This window comes from Erpetoichthys calabaricus, chromosome 8 (assembly GCF_900747795.2).
Source record: "Erpetoichthys calabaricus chromosome 8, fErpCal1.3, whole genome shotgun sequence".
Lineage (NCBI taxonomy): Eukaryota > Metazoa > Chordata > Cladistia > Polypteriformes > Polypteridae > Erpetoichthys > Erpetoichthys calabaricus.
In genome coordinates, this window is record NC_041401.2 from 58,276,071 (window position 1) to 58,288,561 (window position 12,491).

Consider the following 12,491-nt stretch of genomic DNA (forward strand, 5'->3'; position numbering starts at 1 on the left):
ATACAGTTTAAAAGCGAGCTGTCAGCCTGGTTGGGACACTGACAGTTCTTTGGACTATCTATCTATCTATCTATCTATCTATCTATCTATCTATCTATCTATCTATCTATCTATCTATCTATCTATCTATCTATCTATCTATCTATCTATCTATTATTTGAATCCAAAACTGCTTCTGCGGTTCCAAGGTCCCTGTCTGCCTTTTAAAGCACAATTAATGAGTGCGTCTGCCTTTGAGAGTACCACTCGAGGAACCCGCGTCTCATCTAAGGTTCTTTCCTCTCATACATTCGATGCTGAAATGAATTCAGAAAACGGGGTTAAACCGAGGCTTCGATAAGCAGAATTAAAGATGTTTGACGTCTGTTAGCTCAAAGTGAGAAAACAAATCGGCTGGAACTCTCGACTTAGTCGGTCTGCAAAATGATTACACGTTAGGATGCAACAGCCCGTGAGCGATTTTTTCGCAGGACAGACATAAAACCAGAAGCTACTGAGAAGAATACTCAAAGTACAATACCTGTTTAAGATCGGGCCACTCCTTCGGTAATATGTGATTATGAATATCGATCTTCAGTTTTGTTCCCATAACTTGTATGCAGCAGGTGTAATCAGATATCTGAGAGTGCGACTCGATGCAGCCGCCTATTCACTAACACGCCCCTCTATACGATCCAATGAAACGCTCATTTTGGGTAAAAAATGGTCTTTTCAAGTTCAGGAGTGTGTTGCAGCACACTATCGGTGGGTAATACGAGTTCGTTACATGTAATTGAAACAGGTAAAACAGTGCCAGACGTTACATACGGCATAGTTGCAAGTATTCCAATAAATCTCATTTCTTTTCATTCTTAGACCCACTAAATGAAACGCTTTTGGTGAGGACGGGTGAGACCTGAAAGAGAACCCAAGCACACTAGGAGAACATGCAGACACCACGAACCACCAGGCCACCCATTGCAAAATCACCTGTGACTGTGCTGCATTAAATTGTTAAAAGTGTACAGTATGAACACTCTTAAAATAGTAGCTCTGTAATGGCACTTTCTAAGATTATCTGGATCCTCATAAACCAACTGCTTGACAAAGAACCATTTCATTCTTTGAAGTGTTTCTTGACTATGAAGTTGGTACTCCACACTCTTCAAAATACCGATTCTTTAATGGCACTATATGGTTCTTTACTGGGTCAACTGGTTCCTTGTAGCTCCATTATACTTGACCAAGCATTATTTTATTCTGGGATGGGTTCTTGTACTTTGAAATACTTCCTAATATGTAGAATAGAAATATCTTTAATGTATGGTGCATGGGCTACAAGATGCTAACAGATTAAGAAAGCCTGTGTTTTGAATTTATCCAGAGAGAGTCATTTTAAACTAACGACCTATTGGTATTTCACAAATATGTTGTCTTCCCACCATGGTTATTCACTGTATGGATCCTGTTACAGATCTAAATAAATAAATGGTTCTTTCTGGAACCTTCATGTGTATTGGTCTTTTTGGGAACCAAAAATGGTTCCCCTGTGACATTACTCTGATGAAACTGGCACCTTTATTTTTAAGTGTGTGTGTTGAAAAGGTTCCTAATTTGTGGCAAAAAAAAAAAAGAAATCTTAAGCAGGATATTGACAGATCAAAAACACCTGAAGTTGGACTATGTTATCGAATGCAGCAAGAGTCATTTTAATATCATGAACCCAGTGGTATTTTACAAATCTGTTATCATTTATTCATGGATATTTATGGAACCTGCTACAATTTTAAAAAATAAAAGTTCTTGCAGGATTCATCAATTGGATGGCTCTTGTGGTAACCAAAAATGGAGCACTGCTCCAAAAAACATTGTAATACCTTTTTCAAAGAGGGTGTACACTTTAGCATTGGAGAATTTTGGTCTGTGAATTTATAAAATATGTTGTGTATTAAAGTTAGGTTGATGTTAAAATGACAGAAGGTGCGCACACAGGCATCATTGATTTGCCTATACAATTATGGTTCGCACGCCTGCTCTACAATTTACAAATGCAAATTTCAGGAAGGACAGTCCCTCCCCCAATGTCCCCTGTGGGTCTCAGTATTGGGAAACCAAGGAGTTTCAAGGAGAACGACAGCCCACCCATTTTCGATCTCACTAAATCTTAACTCTGCTAATGTCTAGTCTTGATTTCCTGTTACTTGAATTGCCTGTCAGTCTTACCGTTGCTTAATCCGCCATAATTCATGGTATTGGGGGTTTGGTGACAGAGACTATGCCTGAAAACAGCCCCAGAGAAGGCCACAGCATGTTCAGCAGCAGAGTTCATTTACAATGGAGGCAGTAGCTGTTTTTATATAGTAATGTAAATGCAGAGTACTTGTTTATTTACTTTATGCATAACAAGTTAGAGAGCCACATTTAGAGAAATTGTTTCCTCTTCCATTCATTTCTGTATGCATTTTTTACTTTTACAGTCTCTTACCAGGCAGCATGATAGGTGAGCTGGTATGACAGGTTTGTATAAATCACCTACCACCGGTTGTGTAGGTAGCATTAATCATAAATGACTGCCGTGTGAGCGACTGTCTTGCCGCATCACTAATTTGTAATGTGGATATGTTTTTGAAATAAGGATGACCATCAGATAAGTATAAAGAAAATATCTACAATATACAGGGGGAAATAACTGGATTCTGGGTAAATTTGAGACCATGAACTAATCTGTAAGTGAGATTGTTTCTCTGTTTTAAGAAAGATATGTCAGAAACTTGGATAATACTTTTCACTGGAGTTTTTTTAAATTATAAAAAACAAACTTGTAACACATGCCCTAAACAAGATACCTGAAAGCATGCCAAAGCAAACAGGGACCCTCAAAATGGTAGAGCCCACAAAAAAAGCAAAAATGTATCACAATAAATGCAAATATAATAATAATAATAATAATAAAATTTGATTAACTCCAGTTAGTTGATAGGAACCAAATGATGATACCAAGTTGTTAATTTTAATAATCACAAACTTCTCAAAATGCATAAAGAGATATCAGATAAAATTTATTAAAAGTTTAACAAATATATAGTGACTTCTAAATTTTAAGAGACCTCAGGTTTGTAGATAGAGTTTCTAGATCTGAAATCCTAACCTATTACTACCACTTTATATATAGTAGGCACCTTTACTAAATGTTTTGAAGCATCAAGACACTTATGTGTATGACATTAAAAGGTATCAGGTGTTAGGATCAATGTGAAACAGAAAAGGCTTTCTAACAGTCAGGAAGGGCATATGGGCGCATCACCAAAGCAGAGTAAATTCTGCACATTAAACAAAGTAAACAATTGTCACAACTGGCATTTCTGAGGGGATTCATAAGACCACACACATTCTTAAAAAACATATTTATATTTATGTATATACATTTTAAATGCTTGTTTCCATCCATCCATCCATCCATTATCCAACCCGCTGAATCCGAACACAGGGTCACGGGGTTCAGCTGGAGCCAATCCCAGCCAACACAGGGCACAAGGCAGGAAACAATCCTGGGCAGGGTGCCAACCCACCGCAGAAATGCTTGTTTCTTTACATAATAAAAATGTACACAATAAAAATCAATCAAATAAAATTTACTCTTTGATGAAAAATGTAACATTTTGCAATTTCCCTGGAAATGAATCCATACCCATTTTGGATGGCATAACAAGAGAAAGCAATGACAAATACTCACATACAAAATGCTCACAGTGACAAATGTGCTCACATTCAAGGTGTCACCTTGCCTTTACACAGCTGAAGTTTGCCACACAGCAAAACTGCCTTCCCCAAAGCTTCCCCAAAAGTTTCTTTTATCATCTAAGATAGCTGCTGCAGAGAAACAAGCAAGAGTTTATTTTAGTGGAAAAGTTGCTTAAAGTTTTGTGCCTTGATATGACGTATCCTCTGCTTATTAAAAGCCTGGATACTTCTTCTCCAGAGCTAGAGCTGTTCAAATCAAGGTCTATCCAGCTGTTTGCACCAGGAAATACCAACATATTGACCGATGCTGAATTTAGACTTTTTGCATGGGATTGAATATAATGTAACACTAAATGGTGCAGTACAGTTACCATTTTATTTATATTGTTTTTTTTCTTCATTTGTGTATATTGTTTTTCCTCACATTTTATGTTAGCTTTGACACATTTTTTTTCATTATGAAAGTGATATCTTTTCACTGGATAGTTTAGCGGTAAGATCAAAAATCACATGATTCCTACATGTCAGAATTGGTATTTATATTATAATTATGTTATTTTACTGTGTAGTCTATCCATCCATCCATCCAGTATCCAACCCACTGAATCCGAACACAGGGTCACGGGTGTCTGCTGGAGCCAATCCCAGCCAACACAGGGCACAAGGCGGGAACCAATCCCGAGCAGGGTGCCAACCCACCGCAGGACACACACACAAACACACACTAGGGCCAATTTAGAATCGCCAATCCACCTAACCTGCATGTCTTTGGACTGTGGGAGGAAACCGGAGCGCCCGGAGAAAACCCACGCAGACATGGGGAGAACATGCAAACTCCACGCAGGGAGGACCCGGGAAGCGAACCCAGGTCCCCAGGTCTCCCAACTGCGAAGCAGCAGCACTACCCACCGTGCTGCCCCTGTGTAGTCTACCTTACCATAAATGTTTACATAGTATGCAGCACAATTGTCACTTTTCCCAACCTGCTTTTGTTGGTTCACTTCGCATAACTTTTGAGATTCAGTTTTCAACCTTTGTAATGATATGTTCAGTGGTTTAACCTCTGTAATCCCATTTGTGTGTTTTAATCTAGTAACAGCACACATCAGACTTTGTGCAGTTTCACTTTCTCCATGGAGAAGTTTTTTAATAACTATTTATTAAGTTGATATTGTATTACTGGTGTTATTTTAATAGCCTTGTTAGCTCCATGCAGTAGCAGTCTAAGCTAGAAATGTATTATTTTTGAGTTTTTATGTTAATTTATTGTTTATTTTTTTAAAATTTATTTTATTTTATGATCTTTCATTGTACTGAATGGTATATTCAGCACTTTGTGTTGGGTTTTCCTTATGCATGGGTCTGTGAGTTTAAAAGTGCCATCTTACATATCCTTGAAATATACAACCTCTGCTTGATTTTGGGATTGTTCAGAGCCATTGGTAACTTGTGGCATTGTGTAGTGGAGGATGAAGTTCTGTTTCTTCAAGTCTTTTGATTATGCACACTCACATACTTTGGTGTGACTCAAAACTACTGTGAGTTTCCTTTTTTATTGTGAATATGCACCTGACTTCCATTTGCAATTACAATTTAACTAATCCTATTGGCAACATCTGGGCCCTACTCCAGATGTAAAAAAAATTCGTAAGAGACATGGCATAGTGGTTAAGGCTTTGGACTTCAAACCCTGGGGGTATGTGTTAAGATCCTGCTATTGTCACTGTGTAACAGCGAGCAAGTCACTTCAACTGGCTGTTTTCAAACTGGAGAGAAAACAAAGAAATATATGTCACAGATGGTGAAAATCATCTTGGATAAAAGATGTTAACCAAGTAATAAGAAAAATGCATATTGTTTTAAAACCATATCTATTTTTCATTGAAGAGTAATGGATGAAAAAGCAGAAGCATTGCAAGAACCCAACCCTGACAGTTTGAGCAGCTACACGCCCACAGCTTCTAGGTAAGTGTTATTGATTAACCTGACAGTTTGCCTTTGACCTTATTTTAAAATTTATATTGCATCTGAGCATGATTTGGATGTCTCAACCTATGTTTCCTCTAATGTCTTTAGTAACACAAAATGATACCATGATGATGACATCACCAAAATAATGTGACACTATTGTAAAATACTATAATTATATGTAATTGTTATGTAAATTTACTGTATGTAAAAGACATGCAGGTTAGGTGGATTGGCGATTCTAAATTGGCCCTAGTGTGTGCTTGGTGTGTGGGTGTGTGTGTGTGTGTGTGTGTGTCCTGCGGTGGGTTGGCACCCTGCCTGGGATTGGTTCCTACCTTGTGCCCTGTGTTGGCTGGGATTGGCTCCAACAGACCCCCGTGACCCTGTGTTCGGATTCAGTGGGTTGGAGAATGGATGGATGGATGGATGTAAATACAGCTATGACCCAATGACTCTGAACTCTTTTTTTCATGCTTTTGATTATGCCTTGTAGCAGTAGAGGCTTTTATCGACCTCTTGAACCCTCAGGTACCACACCAAACACCAGGTAACAGTCCAAGACTCATTATTTTTATAATAATACAGTGCACCAAGCACCCTCCACTCCACACTACTCATATAATCAATAAACCAAATACAAATACCAATCCTCCTCTCCCAGACACTTCACCACCCTACCTCCCAGCTCAGCACAATGTCTGGGCTTTCCCAGTGTCCTTTTATATCCCCTGACCCGGAAGTGGTTCCTGTCCCATAATCCACAAGTCCTCATTCCTTCCGGGTCAGGGTAAAAGTCCTTCTCTTCAACCTGGAAGCACGTTGTTTCTCCTGTTCATTTGACCAGGACGTACTTCCAGGTTATAGGGCACATAACAGTTTGTCAGCCTCCCTACAGCGACTCCCGGTGACCCCATGGTATCCAGCAGGGCTGTGTATACAAACTACAAGGTCCATGAGGCCCTGCTGGAATTCGAGGAACCTCCGTGCTGTCGGGAGAGCTCCACCTGGCGGCCTGGGGGTGAGGGCCAGAATAGTTAGCCGGCCATCCACCACAGCCTGTTCTGTCCATCTGAAATAAACTTGTTTAAGGATTGTCCTTAAACCAGGACAAATTTAAGTAGAAATTTTTGTTTTATCCAGTAGCCTTTCACTAACATTACACGAAATTCTTAGTCAAAAGTTAATCTGAGGTCATTCAGTAACTATTTCTATTATTTTGATTACTTTTTAAGCTAATTCAAGTCTTTCCATTTATGTCCCTGTGAAACCCCATGTAGTGGCAAGGTTAGCACCAGACTACACAGTGGGCATCTTGTAGTTCAGGACCAGCCAGGATCAGATTTTGTGAGAAGTCAACACATGGAGACACAGACACCAAGATAAGATAAGATAAGATAAGATAAGATAAGATAAGATAAGATAAGGTAAGATAAGATAAGATAAGACAAGGCAAGAGAAGACACAATAAGGAAAGATAAGAAAAGATAAGAAAAGACAAGGGAAAATAAGATAAGATAAGATAAGAAAAGGAAAGATAGGATAAGATAAGATAAGATAAGACAAGATACGCTAAGATAAGATACAGCAAGATAAGATAAGACAAGACAAGACAAGACAAGACAAGACAAGACAAGACAAGACAAGACAAGACAAGATAAGATAAGATAAGATAAGATAAGTTAAGATAAGATAAGATAAGATAAGATAAGATAAGATAAGATAAGATAAGATAAGATAAGATAAGATAAGATAAGATAAGATAAGATAAGATAGGCGCACCACCGAGTCTAAAGATAACCCTTAAGATGGCTCTTAAAGTCGGGGCACACATCTTTACCCAATCCCGTGACACGTTTCTCCCTTTCACCAAACGCAACACACGCAGGCACTTTCTCCGCAGGTGCTCCTCTCAACCTTTGCAAGGCATGTTATAAATAGGACTAGCGGCCTCATGTGCATGCAAGTGAGCACGAGTGCGAAGTGGAGTGCATCCCGACACACTCTCTCAGAAGAACCGATACGCACGACAAAAGTAAGTGCTTCTTTTCTTTGAGAATTCCCTCCACACAGTAATGCATGCCCATTCTTAACTAAAACGCTTTGCACCTTTCTTTACCAATGGCACGACTAAAGAGACGCTTGCCTTTATGACGGGGTATGCGCAGCATCCTCCAACAGGTCTGATCTGGAGTCGCGCCCAACCTGTCGCCGGCGTCCCGCTGTGTGAACCTGCAGAAGACAAAGTTTAAATGACTGTGAAAGCGCACCCTGCACTTAATGACTTAAACAGGTAAGTGCTTTAGAATTTATTTTGAAAAGTCAACTTTACCCTTTTCTTAGGACTCTTTCCTTTAAAGTGGTAATGCCTGGTAGGTGGATTACCACAGTCCCACAGCTCAAATGTGAGATACTGTATGTCATCTTTTCTAGTGGTGATGTCACATATTGGGTGGATACTGATAATCAACAATTTGGCAGTGCCCATTAAAATAATTAACTAAACTATTAGGATTCTGTTTTTATTCTGTTATTTGCTTTTGTCCCTTCTATCATTTTTCCAATCCCTTGTCTTTTCTCTGTTTTTGAATTTTATGGTATTTGTGATCTTGCCATTGTCCCTTTCCCTGAAATATATGAAATCACATAATTATGGCATTCTAGCTTTGTAAGCTCGTGCTGTAAAAACTATTGAACTATTGAAATTGTTAGAAAAAACATTGAAATGTAGAGATGTCAGGTAACTGAAAGGAACTACTCTGGGCATTTCTCTCCTAGGTGGTTTGTTTTGCCAACGGGCTCACCTCACTTGTATATTAGCGGCTGAGTGACTTTGTCTTTCTTCGTCAGGTTGGGGAGCATGCACTAGTACAGCATGTTGCCGCACCCACCACATGACAAAACAGTTTGGGATCCTGGTTGGAAACCACCAAGGCAGACACACAGTCCAGCCCCACCCTCCAGAAATGACCATCCATTTGCTGCAGGCAGGTGTTACATGGGTGCCCCCTTGGCCTAGTCCATCCACTTTGGTCCTCAACAATGAAGATCCTGTAAGCTTGATCACCCTCGGGCAATCGAGCCACATGGCCATAGTGTAGTAACTGACGATCCCTCACAACACAGGTAATGTGCCTTATTCGAGACTCCAAGAGCAACCACTCATTCGGCACAAAGTCAAACCAGCAGTACCCAAGAATTCTCCAAAGAGATAGAGTACTGAAGTAGTCCTTTCAAATGTATGAAATTCTGAAGTTTTATACTTTCTAAGAGTTTTTAATTGTTTTGGTTATTTTAGGGTTTTCTTTATTTAATTGAATAAATAAAATAATAAAGCTTTGAGCTTGACCAAGGTAATATTAGATGGTTTTGGCCTTTCACTTTCAGGTTAAATCATAACAAAAATTATATTACCTTTCAAGGGAACTCTCAATACATCAGCAAAAGTAAATTCACAAAAAATTGGTAAACATGAATAGCATCAGGAATAATTCCAAAAACAAACTAGAACAATCATGACATTTTTTTACTGAATTCCTGTCAAATAAAAATAAGTAATATTGCAATCAATTAAACAAACAATAAGAAAATGTACTAAAGGGATCCTGGAAAGAAGCAGTTGGAATAATTCCTAGTTTAGGGTAATGCGCTCATGATTTTTTGAGTTTTTCTCTCATTGTAATTTAATTTTTTTATTATTATTTTATACTATCATATTTTGGGTGTCATTTTGTAATTTCTTAGATCCTGGACTCAGCCATATTGTTTTGACGATTGGGATCCTTTGCTTTCATGTGCCTGCCAGTAATGTGATGTCTTCAGGCTTTTACTAAGAAACAGTGCACAGCATCTGCATTATCTCTTGGTGGATCAAAGAAAAGCTTAAAAAAGATCTTTTTATTGTAGTTAAGTATAAAAATCCCAAGTTAGCTTTTGGTTCTTGAGTCTTTTCTTTTCTTATTTTGCATTCAAATTTGTTTTTCATCATTTTGGTTTTGATGTTTGGTTCTCTCTTTGATCTTCTGGTATTGATCCCTGCCTGCTCTCTGATAACGATTTTGCCTGGTACTTCTCTCAATAATTCAGAATACTGCCAAGGTCGTCTTAGAAATTAATTGGCTGAGCATGAATAAGCCCCACCCATTTCCAATTAAAATTTGATATGCTGGTTCACCTATCACTCCAAAAAAATAACCTTGAATGTTAGAGTTCTTGAATCGAAGTAGCAGGAACAGGTAAATTTAGTGTGATTGCCTCATTCAGAGAATCTCGATTCATCCATATATTATAAGACTCACTCAACAGCTAAATTAAAATCCTACTCAGTCAAAATTAAACTAATGTAGGTCATAGTTCATGAAATTTAATCCAGTGTTTTTAATAGATAAATGAAAAAATAAATTAATTTTTTTGTGATATCATGAAATTCATTCATGTATTTTTCTTTAACCATCACTTTAGGCTTAGTAAGCCAGGGCAGTGCATTTCAGGCTATTATAGCTGCAATCATAAGGTTTATTTTGAACAGCATTTTAATTGGCACTGATCTTTCCATTCAGTTACCTCTACCATTTTTTCCAGTTAGGGATGATAACACATGGAGTCTTTCCAACCAGCAATAAGTGCAAGGCAGGAATCAAACCTAGAGTGGAAGCAGCTCATGAAAACATGCAATTGTAAAAGCTACTGCAGGGCTCAAAATCTGTTAATTTGGTCTGAGCGGTATTTGAAAGCATTTAGTTTCATTAGATGCAAAGCCCCAGCAGGATATGTCACTTGCAAGGGAGTCAAAGAAAAACTGATTATGAAAATGCAGCCAGTGACTTTATGGGATGGAACTGTAATTATTCACAATTCAAAAAGAATGCTGAAATAATGTTTGCATTGTAATAAGCACAAATAATAATGGAATTCAGAAAACAGCTTGTATCTCAGGTAATAATGAAACAAGGTCGTTGTTTTGAAAAGCAGCTCCAATTATTCTTCATCCTTAAGGTGTCTGTTTTATCGCAGGTCATCCGTTTGCAGCTCTCTTCTGCTGCACTCTGGGCACGTGCACTGACACTTCTGTCTGGGATACGAAATGAGCTCTGCTGAAATTTAGATGAAATGTAATATGCTCACTTAGATTTCAAAATTTGTAAATTTATTCAGCATATTTTTTCAATATACTGCATATTTTTCTGATTATTCATTTAAGAGTTGTAGTGGTGGATTTTGGCATTAACATTCTGGTGAGGACAGAGAGATCTGGGAGGGAGACAATGTCTGAGTGTGGATAAGAGAGGGCAAGAGTGACTGGGAGAGAATCAAGCACTTAAAGAGCAGAACTTGCGAGACTCGTTCCTCTGCTTATATCCCTTGACCTTGGCATGTGAACACTGGCTTGTGTTGGCTCACAGAGTGGGGACAAGTAAGTGCAAATGTTGTTGTCTCTGACCACAAGTGACTGTTCTGAGGTGGAGCCGGATGTATGAATGTACAGGCAGTGTGTACAGTGTGGCTGAAGGAGACAGCCTCCAGTAAACTTCATATGAGAGAGTGACATTTCATTCTGCAATGTATTAGTCTACCAGCACTAGTGATAATAAAAATATCAGCAGAATAATGCCATTAAAAAACACACAAAATGAAATCAATATATTGTCGATTATATTGTAAAAGGCGCTATATAGCGCCCGACCCGGCACAGACTCAGGCAGAGGCACGTACTTAAATAGATACTTTTTATTATTTCTCTTCAGCCGTGGGGCACGCCTTCCCCGTGTCCTACAGGCCCAACACAGTCCCAAATACACTCCCAATCAGCACAACAAACCACACTTCTTCTCTCCCACCACTCCACCACAAGCTTCGTCCTCCTTCCTCCCAACTCTGGCTCTCTGAGTGGTGGTGGCTGGCCCTTTTTTATACCCCACCCGGAAGCGTTCCAGGTGCTTGATTACCTGGCCCTAATTGACCTTCCGGGTGGGGCTGACGAGTCGACCAGCTGGGTTGGAAAGTCCATGCAGCTCCCCCTGGCGGCCATCCAAGCCCCCCAACCAGGCTGTGGAGGACTCCATCTCCCATGGAGCCTTGCGCCCGGTTGGGGAATCATCGTCCACCAGGGAGGCTGCCACCAAGCGTCCCGGGTGAGGTATTGAGCTGCCCATGGTGGCTCCCCCGGAACAGATGCAGCAGGGGCGTCCCTGCCGGGCATGGGACCCGGCTGTCCTTCACAATATTATCATACAAGCACTAAAGTACAGCTTTAAAAGATATATCAACATTAGCTTCAAAAAAGTCTGAATTAGTGTAACTTGTCCTAATATAAGAAATGTAATGATTTGCTTCATGAAGTGCAAGTACATAATAAACAGGAATACCTGTGTCAGATATTTGAAACATTAAAATGTGTACTTCAAATTTAATTGTTTAAACTCTGAATGTTCCTGATTGTAATAGAAATGTGACTTTTATCACCCTCAGATAGAGGTCCATTGTGGACTAGATACCTAGTAAAGGTCAAAAATCACATCATATTCATAATGACTGACTTAGTCTATAATTATATCCCAAGTGCTTATGTTTGAAATTTATCCTTTTAACCTTCTGGGAATTGCTCTTAGAGGGCTAGGACCGGAGGTGGGAGTTGTATATTTTCTACTTCTGACAGGGGGCTCTGCCAGACGTTCCCAGCAGACCCTCACAACACGTTTGGGCCTACCACGCCTGACCGGCATCCTCCCCCACCATCGAAGCCAACTCACCACCAGGTGGTGATCAGTTGACAGCTCCGCCCCTCTCTTCACCCGAGTGTCCAA

The 12,491-nt window shown here is 39.4% G+C and overlaps 1 protein-coding gene across 1 annotated transcript in view; it reads right to left on the minus strand.

Moving 5' to 3' along the window:
- The window catches only part of acmsd (aminocarboxymuconate semialdehyde decarboxylase), a 48,844-nt gene extending 48,161 nt beyond the window's left edge, over positions 1–683 (minus strand). Inside the window, exon 1 of the mRNA XM_028806555.2 lies at positions 521–683. Within this exon, the coding sequence (XP_028662388.2) occupies positions 521–589 (69 nt within the window). The 5' untranslated portion in view covers positions 590–683. The remainder of the gene's footprint in view (positions 1–520) is intronic.
- Positions 684–12,491: the final 11,808 nt, after the last annotated feature.